Source organism: Hippichthys cyanospilos, chromosome 10 (assembly GCF_059441005.1).
Source record: "Hippichthys cyanospilos isolate Australia breed blue-spotted pipefish chromosome 10, RoL_Hcya_1.0, whole genome shotgun sequence".
Classification (NCBI taxonomy): domain Eukaryota; kingdom Metazoa; phylum Chordata; class Actinopteri; order Syngnathiformes; family Syngnathidae; genus Hippichthys; species Hippichthys cyanospilos.
Window position 1 is genome coordinate 19,121,169 of NC_142378.1, and position 19,568 is coordinate 19,140,736.

Sequence of the window (19,568 nt, forward strand, 5' to 3'; positions counted from 1 at the left end):
GGTTTGTTGTTAGTAATCTCAAGTATGCCTCACACTGTAAGCGCACATTTTATTTTATTTTTTTATGTTATGTGCTCAGTTTCTCACTTTAAAAATCAGTAAGGGTATTATAAATTGGAATGCAAGTAGATTGAGACTTTACATTGACATTCGGTTGTGCTTGTGTACCTAATATTATGACACGGAGTATATATTTGTAGTGCAATGAGGAGAGATTGTGACAAAGTGAGCGTGAATCTGATGTGCATGAAGCTGCACCATTTATCTCCCTTCAAGACAAGTGTGTGTGTGTGCGTGTGCGCATGTGCATGCGTGTGTGTACACCGCCGCCTACTGATTACCTTTTATTATTCAGCATAGCGTACCATTAATCCTTCACAGAAAGGCAGGCTTTTGTGTGAGTTTTCAAGGATCGGCATAAATATGAAATGTTTTATTTCCCTCCGCGTTCATTAATATGAGCCGTGCTGCCTCGGGAGCGACTACATTATATTTTTTATTTACCGCACTTGTGGCTATGACTTATTCAAGCTCCAGTGAAGAAACACATAACATGACTTGCAAGGCCATCTGAATGAAGTAGGCCAACGGTGTGTGACGCTACTGAGAGACTGGAGGATGTCAGTCACAAGTCAGAGGAACAATTCTGTTGCATATCATACTGTAGGAGTGTCACCTTGTTTTCTTGTAGTTATTTTTACTATTAGAGTGTTAGCAAAAACAGTAGACATAAATGTATATTTTCTAGGGCTGTAATAGTGTGTAACATATCTTGTTTTAATGCAGTGCTTCTCAATTATATTTTGTCAAGCCCTCCCCTAGGAAAGAGTAAACTTCGTACCCTCCCCCACTTGACGTCCTGACTATAAATAAAATCATTATATATAAAAAAAATTATAATGTACCTAAACCTGTAATTTTTTTAACATAGAAAAAAAAATAAAGCAATTCAAATCAACTTTCAACAACTGTTAATTATTGTTTACAGCGGTTATACGGGTTACAGCTTAGTCTGAAACTGAAAAAATAGCCAAGTGACCTGACCCTGGGGGTTAGGGTTAAGGTTACAAAGCACTGGTTTAATGTTTTTTTTCCACACTGGCTACAGTTACAGAAAAAAAATGCAAAACTAACTGGTATTTTCCCTTTATGACATAGAAAAACAACACCTTCTTTTCTCAAACATAGAGGTCAGTGTGCATGAGTGCTGCCAGGTGCATGCCAGACATATGTCACTACAGGCGTCACTACATACAGTACGTCACTACAATGCTGGTCTGCTATTGGTCAACGTCACAACTCCCTAAGATACTGGTGTGCTATTTGTCGGCGTCACAGAGTCGCTAAGATGCTGGTCTGCTATTGGTCGGGGCACGGTTTTAAAATAGCGGCATGTTAAAGCTTTGTTGTCATTTGGGTGCTTACAATATCGTATTTATTGTGCATTCTAGTGCTTGGTTGGTTGGCTAATTGGTTAGCCATGGGTCCCAAGATTGCTAGCAATGTTAAACGGAGAAGTAAGCAGCAATGTTAAACAGAGAAGTAAGAAGAGGATTAGTATGGAAACGAAGCTGGAGATAGTCAAGAAATACGAAGAAGGCTAGGCTAGGCTAGGCTACCCTCACTAGGGAAGATGCCATAAAAAGCTCATCACGTCACCCAAAGGTAAATAAACCCTTTCTGTATTTTTATTATTATATTATATTTATATTCATAGAAATATTATTTATATTTAAATTATAAATATTATGTATATGTATAGTATTATTTATTATTATTTATATTTATATTCATTTATATTTATTATATATATTTTTATATGGTGTTATTTAATTGTGTACATCCATATTATATATAAGTAGCACTTACTATACTATTTTGTTACCAATTTTTAATTAATATGTATATACAACTTTAATGTTTTTACCTGGGGTTTTAAACACATTAGCTAATTAACATAGGTTTGGATTGCCCGCCATGCAGCAAATTCATTCGCGTTAAGATCCCAACCGGGGAGCGGATTAATCTCGTAAACCGGGGGCCCACTGTAATAGTAACCCTAGGGGGTACTTGAAGAAACTTCAGGGGGTACGGACATCTGTTTTTTACTCATTTGCCATATGTGTTTGAAATGTTGGTGCTTAAATTACCAAAACGAATCCAAGAGAAACTTGTCAGCTTTCAAAATAAAGTATTTTTCAAAATAAAATATCTTTTAGACTCAGATGATACATGAATGGAAAATATTGTGGGTGCAGCATGTGCGTCTTGGTACCAGTTGATATCCACAGACCACTGGTTGAACCCACACAAGCAATGCCAAAGTATTCATAGCTTACCTAACCCAAACATATTTTACAAACATATTGTGATACATTATTCTTCCTGCATTTGTTGTTGCCATTTTTCAAGAGAAGTCCAAGAAAAATTGAGGCAAACTTTTGCAGGCCACAAAAGAGGTTGACGTAGAAAATTTAGCCTGCGGGCCTTGAGGTTGGCGCCTGCTCAAATTTTTTGGATGCCCCTCTGTGCTTTGACACAGGTCTAATTTATGCATTACGTCAGGGAAAGGTAGAGTGAGTGACTGTAAGTTGCATACAGCGCGCCACATGGGCAATAAAGCTCAGATCATCGTTTAATGAATCTCCAGCTTGACATGTCACATGGTCTTTGATTGAAATGCTCCGTGTAACCTTTGTGGAATTAAACAAAAAAGTACATTGGTGAGTCCACAGAGGTTAAGGGTGTTACTCGGGAAACAATGAAGCGTCCATTCGATCAACAGATGCCACCTATTTAAACTCGACGGTGCGCGAGCCGTTTGCCAGATGGTTGCACTGATTAACGCGTGTATGCTCACAGTGATGCATGATGATGCTTTTGAAATTATTGTCAGCCGCTCCCAAGCCACCGGTGTGTAGCAAAAGAAATAAAAGTAAAACAAAACAAATGAGCGAGTGGCAGGATTGAGCTTTAAAAGGAAGCTTTGTTTGCATGAGACAAGCAGGTAATCTCATGTACTGGCTCCCAAATTTGGATTGTTGGGCAAGTTCAATCAAAACTAAAATGCACGATTTAATACTTATTACTGTCATGCCAAAGTAATTAGTTACATTACAATATTACTGTATTTGAAATATAATGCATTACACTACTATTGTATTACTTTTATATTACTGTCATACCTGTAAATACTGATTTGCCTTTTTTTTGTCATTTTAATCCATTTATTAGTTTGTGCTGAAAAGTGCTGAATTGTTTATGCTTTAGACACGGTTGCAGCGAACCACCGTTGCTGTGTTTAACATGAGTCTTTGGATGCTTTATCGTGATACACATTAACCAGAACTATCTTGAAGCTATACTGTCTTCATCTCTGACAAACAGAGTAGTGGACATATGTCCGTCTTGTGTACGTGATCTTGCGTTTTTGTTTGGGGATTTGGAGGGGGAAAACTCAACTTTCAGGGTAAAAATGCATTGTAATGCATTGCGTTACTCTCATACGTACAGAGTAAAATATTACTATTTTTTTGTGTGTGAGATATTACACCACCTTACAGCAAAAAGTAATGCATGACAGTAATTATATTACTTTCAAAATCCATGACTCCAACACTGTTGTGAAGCAGCATGTGGTTCATAATACAAGGTTATTTTTAACGCTTGAGGTAATATTTTAAATAGAATGGCAGCGGAAGATGAAAGAAGCACCAGTCCAAAGTTTAGAAGCATCCTATATTTGGATGTTTTTTGCATTATTTAAAACAATCGTGAGGACATACTTAATTGTCCTTTGTTGTGATTGGATGCGTGAATGGTTTGTTTGTCTCTGTGTGCCCTTCAATTGGCTGGCGACCAGTTGAGGGTGTCCCCCACCTACTCCCTTAAGGCAGCTGGGATAGCCATCAGCAAGCCTGTGACCCTTGTGAGGATAAGCAACTCTAGAAAATGGATGGATGGAAAACAATTGTGAAATTAGAAGATCAATATTTATGTCACCTCCATTATGAAGGAATATTATGACATTATTTGTCAAAGAAATATCAATGAAACTGAATGTTTATATGATTTAGACACTTAAAGGCGGCATTCGGCCAAAATGACTGCTTTGCACATCTTGTTTTTTTTTCCCAGTGAGCTTCATGATATGGATGATGATTTTAGAAAATGAAATACTTTTCATTTACAGAACTGCATTTTCAAGAGTTAATTGCTGTATTTGAGACCTTGTCAATTTGAAGGTGTTAACAAATTTTGACTAGTACTCTATTATGAATTGGAGAGTACCAGCGCTTGAAATTGGTGGAAAAGGTATCGGAAAAGATCAACTCTAGTGTGCCAGTATACATAGCAGCATATTGTGTGCTATGTCTATGTAAACTTGGGTGGTATCAAATGAAAGATTGATTTCCATTCCTTACTAAGAATCACGTGGGAAACGGTACTTCTATTTGATTCAAAATGAGATCACAACACTTACTGTATTTCTGGATCTACACCTCCATCTGAATCTACATTAAAATACAATGGCAAAAGAGCCCCAAATGAGCAAAAAACACTAAAAATTACCCCTTTAAAAGATTTGCATATATTCATAAGTAAAATATGTGTCATATGAAGAAACACGCATCAAAGCAGGCGACGCTTCTAGCTATCAGCATTCAAATACAAATTGTTTTCTTGGTGTGTCAGCTCATCTAAGAAAGCTACTTTATTATTCATTCCGAGTCATTTTCCTTTCAGTTAAAAAAAAACAACACGCATCACAATTTAAATCAGTTAGATGAAAGCATCTGTTTTGAGTGCTTATTACTTGCTCCAGCGGCAGAGCGTCTTCGTGGCTGTAATGACTCTCGGACTCTCCCTTCCTGCTTGATTTGAATGTATAATTAGCATAATAAATACTTCTGTCACACACCCGGGCTCCTTTTTACCAGGCAATCACAGCAAAGAGAGGATCAAGAGGGTTTTTTTTTTTTTTTTTCCATCTTGCCAGAATGTAAATTTGCTTACATATAAAGAATTGCACTTTTGTAGCATTCCAATAAGGACTACGTTTGTGGTTGGCTTGATTTTTTTTTTTTTTTTTAATCTTAGGATCCCTTTAATGGTTAGGGGGAATGTATGACTTTAAATATGTTTTGTTTTGTTTTTTTTAATTTATAATGTGCCAATTAAGTTATCCAGAGGTTCTTGTTCTTATATGGCGCTGTGCTATGCTACTACACAATCAAGCACTATATGACTGACTGGTATATTTTTGGTATACATTTTGGTATATTCTCAATCAGTTTCTAAAGTGGATTATGCTTAATAGCTGGAATGACTTTTATTTCACAGCACAACACATTATCAGGAGTTATGGGTTGAATTTTTTTGACCTCTTAAAATGTTTGAGACACTTTGAAAATAGGTTGAAATCTTGCCCTGATACAGGTACATTGTGAGCTACCAGTAGCTTGCAAAGGACGTGTTGGTAGCTTTTGTGGTCAGTTTTATGATCATGATAAAGATGCCTGTCAATGGCAGTGAATGAGGTAAAAAACAAACAAAAAATGTGGACTATCATACCTTGTGAGGTTTGGCCTTAGTTGATGGATTGTTCACGCTGTTAAACTAGGCACACCAATATAAATCTTACATGTAAAGAATTTTAAGTACATTTTATATTCTGTCATTTATTTTATGGAGTAAGATCACTGTCAAAAAGATGTGTTCGTGTTTCACAATTTGTATGAGTACGACTCTCGCGAGACACGACTTCTCGTTTTTGCGTGAATCTTTCCTTTGGATTCGCGAATCTCTCCTATACGTTCGTGGATGTGAATCTTTAATTTGAATGGACAAATTGAGATCATGTCATGCCCAGCTACCAGGCAAAGTCAGTTGTGGGAGTCATTCACGCCGCGCATGCGTAAAAAAAAAAAAAATGGCCGAATCGAACGTGAAGTGAACGCCAAACAGAAGCTTTCAATAGCTCACCAGGCTTCAATCTTAAGGATAATGTAGCACATTTTTAGTGATGCTCAAATGAGGAAATTAGGATTTTTGAGGAAAAGGTGAACATTTTGGTAAGCTTCTGTAACAGATAGTGACCTCTGAAGGCAGAAATAAGGACTGCAGTTGATTTGGAAAAAACCTTAGAATTGGTTTTGATGCACACACAAACGCTGAAGTGGAATCCTATTACGATATAAAGATTGATTTATTGCAAACAAAAGTTTTTATATTTATTGTTTACTTATTTGTTGAGGTTATGTGGCAGTTAATGTCTTTAAAAAAATGATGACGCACCAATTTATAATATATAATATATAATGATCGTTAAACAATATATGGGTTTGCAGTCACAGATCATAAGTCTGTCAGTCCATTTTGATAAAATACTTTTACAAATAAATTGGACATTCACGTCTCAAACGTGTCAAATAGATGTGTGCATGTTACCTAATGGCGGCGCGGATGATTCGCAGATCAACTGACATTGCCTGGTAGCTTGGCGTGACGTCATCACGATTTGCATATTCAACTCCAGTCCAAAGGCTCAGATCCACGATTCCAAAGGAGAGATTCATGCAAAGACGTGAAGTCATCTCGCGAGAGTCGTACTCTTACCAATGGTGAAACACGCATACGTCTTTTGGACAGCGATCTTACGCTGTGGTTCTATAAGAAGCTCACGTGCTGAAAAATGTGAGTACCTCTGCCCTGCATTATCAGCACACCATTCCAATGCTGCCAATGTAATAAACCCTGCCGAACATACAGTTTGTCATGAACTCCCTTTGCAGCCACGTGTCATGCCCTGGTATTGATGTAATTGCACCTTAAAGAGCCTAAGTCTGTTACCTCCACAACAGCATAAAAGAAAGTGCTTAGCCCCCTGAAAACTGAATATACCTGATGATGGAGAGGCTGCATTACGAGCTGCTCAGGTTGGAGTTTGTGTGGCCTTTCTGTGGCCGAGTAGCCATCATCGCCTTAGTACGAGAGCGGCGGTCTCCAGAGTTTTGGCGGAAGTGGGGGCAGAAGCTGCGGACTAATTCATCACAGTCCCACAGGAAGCAAGCGATTGGAAGGAGGTTTCAGAGGGATTAAAAAAAAAAAAAGTTAAAAGATACAACAGCTCTCAATGGACTGAAACTATTCCCCTGGTCAACACAGTTGTAGGCCCTCGTATCTATGGTACACTCTACACAACGTTATTGTCTTTATTTGGAGCCTCAACACAAATATTTGGGCCTATTATATAGCTTTATTGATGTTTTTAACTCTGAGCGCACTAAAATAATGTGGTCTTGACGACTCTCCCTGTCGTTTCTTGAGTTGTGTGGTGGAAAAAAGCTCAGCGTCCAAAGTGTCCCAAGCTTTTCCTAAAGTGTTGTGAATATTTGGCCTGAGATCATCAGGTCAGAAATTTGAGACCTTGGGTGTCACGCTCCGACATCGTGGTATCAAAGGTGAAAGGGGTGGCCTCAGGTTGCACTCACAAAAACTAAAAGTTGAATATGGAGAACGAAAACAGAATGGTCGGACGCTTACAAAGGAACAAATGAAAACACGGAACTAGGCAACTACAAAAAAGTAACCTTTTCAGGCTCAAATTGTTTTTTTTTCCAAACTTTAAAAAAAAAACCTCAATCAATATTAACGTGGAATACCTAGGGGACTCTCATATTATTGTTACAAATTTGCAACGCCTGCCTGGAGAGGGGTAAACAAGACCAAAATCCATGGAGACGAGTGAAATTTCAACTGACAGAGTGACGTCCATCCATCAATCCATCTTCTACCGCTGTATTCCAAGGTTTGGTCGTAGGGGCAGCAGCCTGAACGGGGAAGCCTAGACCTAACTCCCCCTGGCCACTTCGTCCAGCTCCTCTGGGAGGATCTCTTGGCATTCCCAGGCCAGCCAAGAGACATTGTCCCTCTAGCGTGTCCTGTATCGTCCATGGGGAATCCTCCTGGTATGACATGCCCGAACCCCTCACAAGGGAGGCATCCTAACCAGATGCCCGAACCACATCAACTGACTCCTGAGGGCACGCCACCTTTTTCTGCCTGAGGACCGTGGTCTCAGATTTGGAGGGGCTGATCTTCATCCCAGCTGCAAACCGCTCTGATGAAAGCTGGAGGTCACGGTCTGAAGAAGCCAACAGCACCACATCGTCCGCAAATAGCAGTGATGCAATGCTGAGACTCCCAAACTAAACCCCTTCAACACTTCGGCTGTAGCTAGAGATTCTGTCCATAAAGCTAATGAACAGTATCAGTGACAAAGGGCAGCCTTGGCCTTTTTGGAATACCCTGCAAATAAAAATGTAAAAAAAAGTACTTGTTTTTTTTCTACTATTTTGTCCTAGGGTTTATCATTTTCTGACAGTCTGGGCATTTCAGGGTTCAGTATTTTCAAACGGTACCCCATGCATTGCGATGAACACGTTCCACTTTTTGGTTATGTCATCACCATAGGAACAGAACCCCATTTTAAATAAAGGACCCCCTGCGGTCATGTATATGGAGCACATGTTGACTTCAATTTAAATGACGAAACATGGTCTTTAGGGTGTATGCTTATGCAAATAGAACTTGGCTGTAAGCATGGAAATGCAATTCCGGTGGATATGTAGATGATGTTACTCAGCGGTGGCAACGTACAGCATATTTACTATCTCATTAACATAAACCTCAATGTATGTGAAATGAGTGGGATTGTTGACCCTGTGTGGACCACCTCTCATATGAGGTCTTTTGCCAAGGTGCCAGCTCTACAAGAATATTTTGAGCTGTGGGGGTTTATGACAGCTCATACCCCCCAATACACACACGCACGCACGCGCATACTTCCAACCCCCCTCATTCATGTCCAATCAGGGTTAAGGTTTCCAGATTGAGAGGTGATTCTCAGGGGAGCTGTACTTGAGCGAACGCGGATGCTCCGCCATAGAGGCAGCCCTTTTCAGAGAGGCTATCACACCGTGAGATTCAGCTCAAAATGGGTACTTTGGCGTTCCCGGCATAATTGGAAACACTTTCCAAAGGAGGGCCCTTTTAAAATGCATTGCATGAGAGGGGTGGGGGGAGGGGGCAAGCAACCCATTTCGATTCTGCTCATGAACCCATCCTGCTGCTGCCTCTCAGGCGTGCGCTATATATGTTATGACCGGCACATTTGTCAAACTGCCAACTGTTGTTATGTGTCTTTCTTTTTTTCCTCCGTATAAAGCAACATCTTTTTGTCTTAGCAACCTGCTTCCCTGGACACCCTTTAATCGTTTCCATCAAGTTTCTGTTTTCCCCCCTTCGGAAGTTGCATGGTAGTTTCATCATGTCGAGCGGCGGGGGCTCACACAAACATGGCCGACAGTCTCATTTTTCACAGGTTCACTTCCTCAGCGATCTTGCCTGATATGTCATGACAAATAGCGTAAATGTGACAGGCGCGCTGTCGCACCCGTGTCCTTGCATTAGCCAGGAAATGTGCATGCCTTGGCAAGCCTCTCTGCACAATGCTGACTACGTGAGTGAGTGAGTGAGTGTGTGTGTGCATGTGTGCATAAAATGCATACAATTGAACCAAAATAAATGGCTTCACTTGGAAATATACTGACATGTATTGACTGGACTTTTATTGGCAAATGGCACATTTACAGTACTAAAGAGTTCATCCAAATGTGAGTAAAATGACAACAAAAAAGTCATTGTATCATACCCTCTTGTACTGAGCTGTAGCATATCAAATCGAATAGCAATCCAACTGAGTCAAACTGAATCGAATCATTCTACTTTCAATTCGAGTCGTATCTCACATATCGAAAGACATATCGAGTGTTTTGCAGGCATATATAAAGTACGTATAAATGGGATGCGTTTTAAACAAATAGGTTTGAGTCTCCATGGTTTTGCGTAAAACATAACAATTTTGGCACATTCATGTTCCAAATGGCCTTAGCCACCTTAGAAAAAAGATATTGATCTGATATGCATGTATGTATGGATGGATAGATGGGTCTATAGATCTATGGATGGATAGATCCATCCATCCATCTATCCATCCATCGACAATCAGCCTTCGCAGGTGCCAACCGGTGTATAAGGGCTGGCATATCTGCCCAACAATTATAATTGTACACTGATTGCTAAAAATAGACTCCAACCTTAACCATGTTTTCAAGTCTACTGTAGACTGCTTGTAATTTGTATGATATTCTTCATCTCAGGCCTAAGTTCTCCACCAGCCAACATCACCACCTCCGCCGTGCCCAGCATCGTCACGCCCATTGTAAACGGATTCACCGGCATTCCTCATCAGCCCAACGGACACCCTGCTGTGGAGACGGTCTACACTAACGGTCTGCCACCTTACTCTACTCAGAGCCCCACCGCCGCCGACACCCTGCAGCAAGCCTTCACCGGAGTTCAGCAATACACAGGTGAATGTGCACCATTTCTAAAGTTTTACAATGAGAACCTGCTATTTCCCCAGAATATCTAAAAATTTCATCAATTTCTTTTATAATAATAGAATTTAAAAAAATATTTTAAAAGGTAACTTATGTGTACATCTTCCTACTTCCTACTCACTTGTGATGAAGACTCTCCATAACTTCCATTAACCCAAGGTGAATTTAGATCCTCCCCCTTGCAACCAATTCCTATATTTTTTAAGCCAGGTTTTGAGTGCCATCATGCGGTAGCTTAGTGAGTTAAGGAAAGCACAAAAATACTCAAAAAGGTGGGCTTTCAGCAAGGACATTAGCTTAGGTTCCACAAGAAAAAACAGAAACTTGTGAATTTGTGAATCGGCTGATGTTGATTATATGTTGCTTCTGCCTGCCATACAATTCTAACAACATATAAAACCCGAGAGGAACTGTTATGACTCTCAGCAGCTCTATTGTCCATAAATTCTGTATGGTCTTCAAGGACTCTATAATAACTGAAATTGTCCCTGATAGAGCAACTCTCCTCCAAACCCAGTCGCATAGCAGGGGCAGTCACCCTCTCCCATGCGCAAAATTCAAAGACATGAATATATTTCCAACACTAACACTTGATTTGATTAATTTCCTCTCTGCCTGACACAAAAAAAAACATACGGAGTTGTCAATGTGAGTAAAAGAAATGCTAGCAGTGTTGGGAGTAATGTATGACAAGTGATGTAATTATGGTAATGCATTACACACACAAAAAAATAGTAATATTTTACTCAGTACAAATGACAGTAACGCGTTACAATGCATTATAATACATGCCCCCCCCCCCCCCCCCCCGCCCAATGCTGCTAAACCCTTTAAATTTATCATTTTTATCGAAGCAGTTGAAAATATAAATGCAATTCATTTGGTTGCCTTGAGATGGCGCTGTTGGTATGCAGAGAACTTTGTCTAGGTCGTTTCGGACATTTTTACTTTACATTTCCAGCAATCTAGGCTTCATATATAAGTCCGAGAGCAATAATATGTATTTTGGGTTAAATTTGAGCATGTAAGTTTACTTAAGTTTTGTTTAAGGTCATTCCACCAGATGTGTAATGAGCATAATGAGCTAGAATGACAAATCTGTTTTTCCAGGTATGCTGGTAAGAGGCATGTAAAAGTAATGCAATAGTAGTGTAAGACCTTACATTTCAAATACAGTAATATATTGTCACTAATTACTTTGGAAGGACAGTAATAAGTAATAAATCATGCATTACAGTTTTGTAGTAACTTGCTCAACATTGGACAGCAGTCCAAAGACCTGCAAGCGGACCTTGGTGTTTTTATCTTGGTGGTTCAGTGCAAACCGGATTGTTTTCAACAAAGGTGGACAGGATAGCGCTACAGACGTACTGTTCATGGATCCGTCGCTGAGAGACCTGTTTTGCTGATGAACTGTCGAATGACAAACTAATTATGGTGGAGCAAATTGTCAGCTGTAACTCAACCCTCCAAATCGTCGAGAAATTGTGAAGTGCCTGAATTCGTGAGAGTGTAGGAGTACAAAACTCAATCAAACTCGGCAGCAAAGGAACAAACGTGCACACGGAGCTAACTGGTGGTTACTGAAACGTAAAGATGCCGCAATTATTTCCACTATTTCATCATACAATACAAATTGTTTAGAGCGGAAGTGTCAATAACATGTTGCTATGTGCAACACGTGCTATGTGCAACCACCTCATTTTTCGTGGTTGATGGGGACCAGAACTCTTCTTGTGGCCAAAACAGCACTTATCTTCCAGCTGTTGGTTATTTCACTGGCAGCCTTTAGACTAGTTATATAAATAGCAATATACAGAAACACTTTACTGTATATGCAAAATACTGTACAGAGCTAAGATGTTCTACAAAGACATTTCATGACAATAATTAACCCTCCCAATAAGAGCAGGAGTCAGGGCAGGAGTAGATTGAACAGTGGTTAGCTGCTAACCACGTTAGCATGTCCGCCTCACAATTCCGAGTCCCGAGTTCAAATCCAGCTCGCTCTGGCCTACTTGTGTGGAGTTTGCATGTTCTCCCTGAGCGTGTAGTCTTCTCTCTGGGCATTGGACATTAGCAAACATGAGATCAAGCAGCAGGACGCTGTGTTCATCACACCAGGTGACTTCAACCACACATGCATTTAGTTTTTCTCCCTTTATTCTCTGCTGTAGGTGCCCTTTGCTTTCTGGCCATTGGTAAATACTGTAAATATGGCCGGGTATGATTACAAAATAACTATAAATGTATATTGTATCGCGTTGGTAATGCTGGTGGTGTCACGACAGCTGAATCACACTTCCGCCAAGCATCTTATTTTTTAAAATACAGTAAATTAATTTTACGTGCATTTTTGTCATCCTATTATGACGCCATTCAGCTGCAATTCAAATTTTTACATTTTTAAACTGTGCGACAGTTCAATTTGTTGTGTCCTCCTCCCTGAGAGTGTGGGAGGCATGAAATAGGTGGGGGTGTGCAATTTGTCCTCTTTCACGCTAGGAATGAATAAAAAAGGACAGATGTTATTACATTAATAAAAAAGGACAGCAAAAAGTTAGCTAAACTGCAACCCACGCTACATCGAGAACCACGCTCTCATGTAAAGGTCGCGTTCCAGATGGCCCTCCCCATTTTCACACCGTACCTCTTCCCTCCTCGCGTAGCGATCTACCCGGCCACCACGCTGACTCCTATTGGCCAGACGCTGCCCCAAGCGCCCCAGGTCATCCAGCAGCAACAGCAACAGCAGAGAGAAGGTGAGGGTGAGAAAACGTTATTACTTTTTACACATCCATACAAGATTTATAAAAGACAGGGAGCATGAAAGAGCAATATTGCTTCGGCACTGTACACATCTCATTCGCACATATTACGAGGGAGGAATATTACCCTCTCATTCTCTCTGTGTGTAATAGATAAATAAAGTGGCCACATGCAGTATACCGTTCACAGCTCATCTCAGGAAATGGATACAGTATATCTAAAAGATGAGGGTGATAAAACACTGGTAATGTTCTAAGACTGAAAGAACATATAACTACACAATAGATAGTGTATTGCCATGCTATTTCTGAAATAATTAAAGCGTTTTCTTTCACAGATTGGTAATGGTGGCAATATAACACGTAGTGACAAAGTAACTCAACGCTCTCTAGTGATTGTCCCTACACTTGCAATGTGATCGCATGAATGGTTTAAGTCTGCTGCTGTGTTCTGCCTCTCTGTGATTAATCAGTTATGTGTAAGAACCCTAGTGTTTTCAAATTTTAATAACCGCATGCTGTCCGTGGTAGCTGGCTTAAAATTTCATTTTGTAATGTTGTGCATCATTTTTTCAGGAATTTAATTTCATTATTTCTTCAATCTTCATTGATTTATGATTGCTTCTGTCGAAGGACTATTGTTTTGATGACATAATTGATATTGCGTAATTTTGTGGTAGCTGTCTGATGTCATGAGGGTTAAGTTAACCCAGTGCTTCTCAATTATAATATGCTAAGTCCCCCGAGGACAGAGAAAACATTTCGCCCCGTCCCTACACTTGCCACGTCAAACATAAATACGATTATTATCTATAAGAATTGCATATGTATACCTAAAACTGTATCCTTGTTAACATTGACACAAGGAAAAAGCAACATCAAAAAAACATTCAACAACTTTTGACCACTTTTTCTTTACTGCATTTATACGCGTTAAAGGTTTGTCTAAGCCAGGGGTGTCAAACATATGGCCCATGTGCGGGCCCGCAAATGGGTTTAATCCAGCCCGTGAGATGATTTTGTAAAGTATAAAAATGAGCTGAATTTTTTAATAAATGAAAACTTTGAAATGTTTAATGATTATTATTAATATTAATGCTTTATGATTAATAGTGATGTTTTGCCTTTGCTATTTTGGACAGTAATTAAAAAATATGAATGATATAATAATAATATTTATATAAATAAACCATTTTATTGGCCTGGGCCACTTTGGAGTAGATTTTTCTCCATACGGCCTGCAAGCTAAAATGTGTTTGGCACCCCTGGTCTAAGCAGAAAAAAAAGATGCCAATCCCTATCTTAATCACAATTACACTTCACGTGGCAAAAAAAATTAATAAATAAAATCATTTTGCCTGGGGTCACCCCCCCCAGGGTGCCCGCTCCATTATTTGAGAAACACTGAGTTAACCAGTGTAGAGAGTAATGCATTACAAAAGTAGTGTAATTACTGTAATTCATTACTTTTTGCTTTTCCGTGGTGATGTAGGGCATGACTAAAATGAAAGCAGACAGGAAGCTCGTAATGTTCAGATAAAGTTTAAATAACAAAAGGCTCAAGCCCAGCGAGGAAAAAATCAACAAAGTCAAAGTTTAACAAAAACTAGTCACTTTTCCTTGCCTGCTGCCAAATTTATCGGCGTATTATGTTAAATTTAATAAGGAATTCTAATTATTCTGCATGATATAACTACAAAGTGTCCACGATTCCTCTTGTTTATAGTCAGGTTAAAAAAGAAACCATTCAATGGTTGCCTTACACAATTTTATTGGATTGTTCTTTCATGTCAAAAAGGAAACAAAATTGATTTCCAATCCTAGTATATGACAAAAGCAAGCTAAGGGACCTCTGGCTAGAAATCAAATCATTACAATCACTTGGCATGCCTGCCCCGAGGATATTATCGATTTCAATGCGTGTCTATGATACAGGCGGTATATTGCATAACCTATTAATAACGATTTACATTCAACTCCACCTCATGCATGTCAAAGCAAGAATACTATTGGTTTTAAATTACGTTTCACACAAGAGTGACAACTGTGAGCATGTGAAACAAATTTTGCCACGTGCTGCTCTTTTTGGTGTCCATGCCTTGTCCACCTGGGCAGCATAATAATGCACATCCAGAAATACTTGGTTCCAGCCACAGCTTCTCAATAAGTTGCAATCATATTAGTCTTTCTTTGCTCGGGATAAAGAATATATGCTTGTTAGTAGTTTGTACACTGTGACACCAATTTGATTCTTAGTTTGGCTATAGCTTTGGTGGGGGACCTAGGTGTGAGTCCAAATACTATCAGTCCATGCAATCACCGCTATCTTCTTTTCGAGGAACATGACGACAGACCCCGTAATGTTCCATCCTGTGATTAGGTCATCGTGCCAGTGATTTAGTCATTAGGTCATCATGCCTATGGTTCATTACAGCTGCAGAGCCATGACAACTCCAACTGTAAATATCGATGTCTACCACTATACATGTTGCAGAAACAAATAGGGGATGACCTATATACAATATTTCTAACATTTAGAGTGCAGCAATGACCAGCAAATCTCAGAGATCCATGAATGAAGAAAAATATGACTTTGCATGTGTTTTGAGTGAGGAAATCGCATCATAGCTGGGGTAAAAGCTCCAAAACGTTGAATTTGCATGATAAAAGCCCTTTAAACATTTGGGGATATGGCAAAGCAAGGACCGCGATTGATGTGGAAGTATCAAGATGCATTTGGTCAATTGCCAAAGTTATACTTCCTTCTATTCAAACCATTACTGGACAGAATTGTTTATCCTATCCAAATATCCAGGCATTTTTCTGTCGTTGAAGAAATCGTGTTGATTTAAAATGCAACATGACACAAGGTAGATATAGTAGAGGTCAAAGATAAAATCTTTGTCTTACAACATTCAAACTCACTGAGGTTATTGACGGGCGTCAGAGCAGCAACGCTATTGATTTTAATCTACACCAGCTGAGATTTGTCAGGTCAAATGCTATAATTGCTGAGGTTTTATGTGAGGTGCTGCCGTTTGCATTATCTTGTCAACTAATTCCCTCTTTGCTAATCAGCGTTATGCGGACATTGCACTTTTCTAGTCGTCTAATCTCTTTGAACAGAAGTAACATTGACCCATTTCCACTCACCAGTAATGTAGTGAGTTCTCATAATCGTCTCAGCCCAGGAACATGACTCATCATAATGCACTCAATGAAAGAGTATATTGAAGGCGGTGAGGGAGCAAATTCCTAACAGTCAGTCCCGTGTCCTTCTCCAGGTCCAGAGGGCTGTAACCTGTTCATCTACCACCTGCCACAGGAGTTTGGAGACAATGAACTCATGCAGATGTTTCTGCCCTTTGGCACCGTCATCTCATCCAAGGTCTTCATGGACCGAGCGACCAACCAAAGCAAGTGTTTTGGTAAGCTCTTCAGCAATGCATAATCACTCATAACTCACTCATTCAACTTGGCTCCAGTTCAAGTATATTCAGCAGACTTTACAACAAGGGCAGGGAACCTTGGGGGGGGGGCTGCTCTAAAAGCCACATCATCCTTCTCACTATGTATGTAATATATGTAATATCAACAGCGGCCAGAGGCGGCGCCAAAAGTTTTCAATGTCGCAATCTTGCTGTGGCCGAGACCGTGCTAAATATTGTGCTGACAATGCTGCGCTATCGTTAGCTTAGCACAGTAACTACGGTTCAACAGCTGTTAAGTGAAGCAAACACTGCACATACCAGTTGTCCCAAGTTCTCGCTTCCGCCTTTCTACAAGCCAGGTGAGTGCTCTTGCTTGGCTCTGTTTCGTATTGAAAGCGTTGAATGTTCCCGAAGTTGATTGGCTGTCACTATATATATATATATATATATATATATATATATATATATATATATATATATATATATATATATATATATATATATATATATATATATATATATATATACAGTCAGCCCCCTGCTTACGAGCATCCTGATTTGCGAACATTCCGCCTTACGAGCGTGGATCAGGGAGAATTTTGTCCTCCGCTTACGAGCAAACCTCTCGTCTTGCGAGCATTCCGTCAAACCAGCCATTGAGTATGTAGAAATGTTCTCGCCTAACTGCGTCAATATATTCAGCAGTTGCGTCATCTACAATCATTAATAGATACTTATGGCGGTAACGTGAACGCTATTGGTCTTACAATCTCACACTGACTGTCTCACTCACGGTGTCTAAATATATTACCATTTAAGTGTAGTGTTTGTACAGCTAAAGGGAAAAACAGCTGACATGAAATTAAATGTGCCGATTGCAGGACAAAGAATTGTCATTGGTTTAAATGTGTGTTTTTTTTTTAATTAATTGTCAATACATTCCAACCGTTTAAAAAAAAGTGCGAATAATTATCAGTCAGTCAAGGAGACGCCAATATGCTATTGGTCGATTAAGGTCACCCGGTCTCACTCACGGAGATGCTATTGGCCGGCGTCACACGTCAATCACAGAAATGCCGATATGCTATTGGCCGAACGCCTTTATCTAGCTTGATGGGACAGGATGGAAGGAAGTAGACAAAATGAGTGAAAAACGGAATGTTTTGAAGACTTTGCAAACTTTATCTGTTAGACATAGCTTCTAAAATTACTAGCAGCGGTAAAGGAAGAAATAAGAGGATGATGTTTTAGTATCTCCGTGATTTGCACCATGACTGAAAGAGTTACTGTAACACTGTAAGACCAATAGCCTATATGCGTTGCCGTATTAACTCAAGAGGTTAATCTCTGCACCCTATTACGGGTGATGATACAGCGCCATATAATGGTTGCTAGACAAGATTGCATGTCAGGTTAGTCGGCGATCTCCCGATATGCATTGGGACAGCGTCATTGTTGCAATTTTGTGAGTTGTAACCAAAGGTGAACTGACGCTCGAACAAGCCATAAGTGTGCTGCCTAGTAAATGCAACACACACAACCACCTCTCCGCTTCCACCGTGCTCAATTCACGTCGGGAAAAACAGTTGACATGAAATTAAGTGTGCCGATTGCAGGACAAAAAATCGTCACAGATTTAAATGTGTTTTAATCAATAAGATGTCAATACATTCCAACCGTTTAAAAAAAAAGTGCAAATAATTATCAGTCAGTCAAGGAGACGCCAATATGCTATTGGTCGATTAAGGTCACGCGGTCTCACTCACGGAGATGCTATTGGCCGGTGTCACACGTCAATCACAGAAGTGCCGATATGCTATTGGCCGAACGCCTTTATCTAGCTTGATGGCACAGCTGGTTGGGATGGAAGGAAGTAGAGAAAACCCTGACTGAAAAAGTTACTTTGACACTGTAAGACCAATAGCATATCTGATTTACCGTATTGACTTAGAGCATTCATCTCTGCTCATCTCTGCTTATCTCAGCACAAGTCACGTCTTTCCAAAGGTAAAAGTCATTTATCCTTTGTATTTGTTATTTAATGCAACTGTACAGTAGATTATGTCACTTAATATTAATTTATGTACACAGCGTGATGATTTTACCTAAGGCTTCTGCGCGCGTTGCACGCACTCACGAATTAACATGGGTTTGGATTGCCCGCTATACGAGCAATTCGAGATACGAGCGTAGCCGCTGAACGGATTAAGTTCGTAACCCGGGGGCCCACTGTATATATGTGTATGTATGTATATATATATATATATATATATATATATATATATATATATATATATATAATATATATAATATATATATATATATATATATATATATATATATATATATATATATATATATATATATATATATATATATAATTGTGATAATGACGACCGACATGAAGAAAACGGTCTTGGCCAGAATGACCTCCATTTGCATCCTGATGACTGTGGCGTTTTTTTTTAAGCATAGGCACAATGCGACAGCTCAGTACATACAGTACTTTATGTCTACAGTGTAGCCGCACAATCCATGGTGTCGTCGATCAGGATCCATATCTATGTTTCCATGGGGCTGCGTGACCCGAACACCCTGCTGGTGCTGCATCAGCATCACCGTTCGTTCACCCCAATATCTGTCAATACTACTGAGGCTGATTCACGCACAAGCAGCACCGCCCCCGCCTCATTTAGCTCAGGCAGCCTACATGGAGCAGCCTGCCCTGCTGTTTATACAAACCTGAAGAAGCCCATCTGTGTGTGTGTATGTGTGTGAGATAGGGAGGGGGGAATAAAGAGGGCAAAGGACAATTATAGATCAGCATTTGTTTTCACTTCAGGGCCCAAATTGATCGGCAATTCTGTCTCCCCAGGGGGATTTAATAACATATAAATTCATGA

The 19,568-nt window shown here is 39.7% G+C and overlaps 1 protein-coding gene across 4 annotated transcripts in view; it reads left to right on the top strand.

Annotated features, from left to right (window-relative positions):
• Positions 1-19,568, top strand: part of celf5a (cugbp, Elav-like family member 5a) — a 351,120-nt gene that overhangs the window by 320,438 nt on the left and 11,114 nt on the right. For 2 of the 4 annotated variants that reach the window (XM_088426234.1, XM_088426236.1), the window contains exons 8-10: positions 10,224-10,436; positions 13,136-13,234; positions 16,519-16,662. In XM_088426234.1, the coding sequence (XP_088282360.1) occupies positions 10,224-10,436; positions 13,136-13,234; positions 16,519-16,662 (456 nt within the window). Of the gene's footprint in view, positions 1-10,223; positions 10,437-13,135; positions 13,235-16,518; positions 16,725-19,568 lie in introns of those variants that run through there. The other 2 variants (XM_088426235.1, XM_088426237.1) reach the window with 2 other exon arrangements.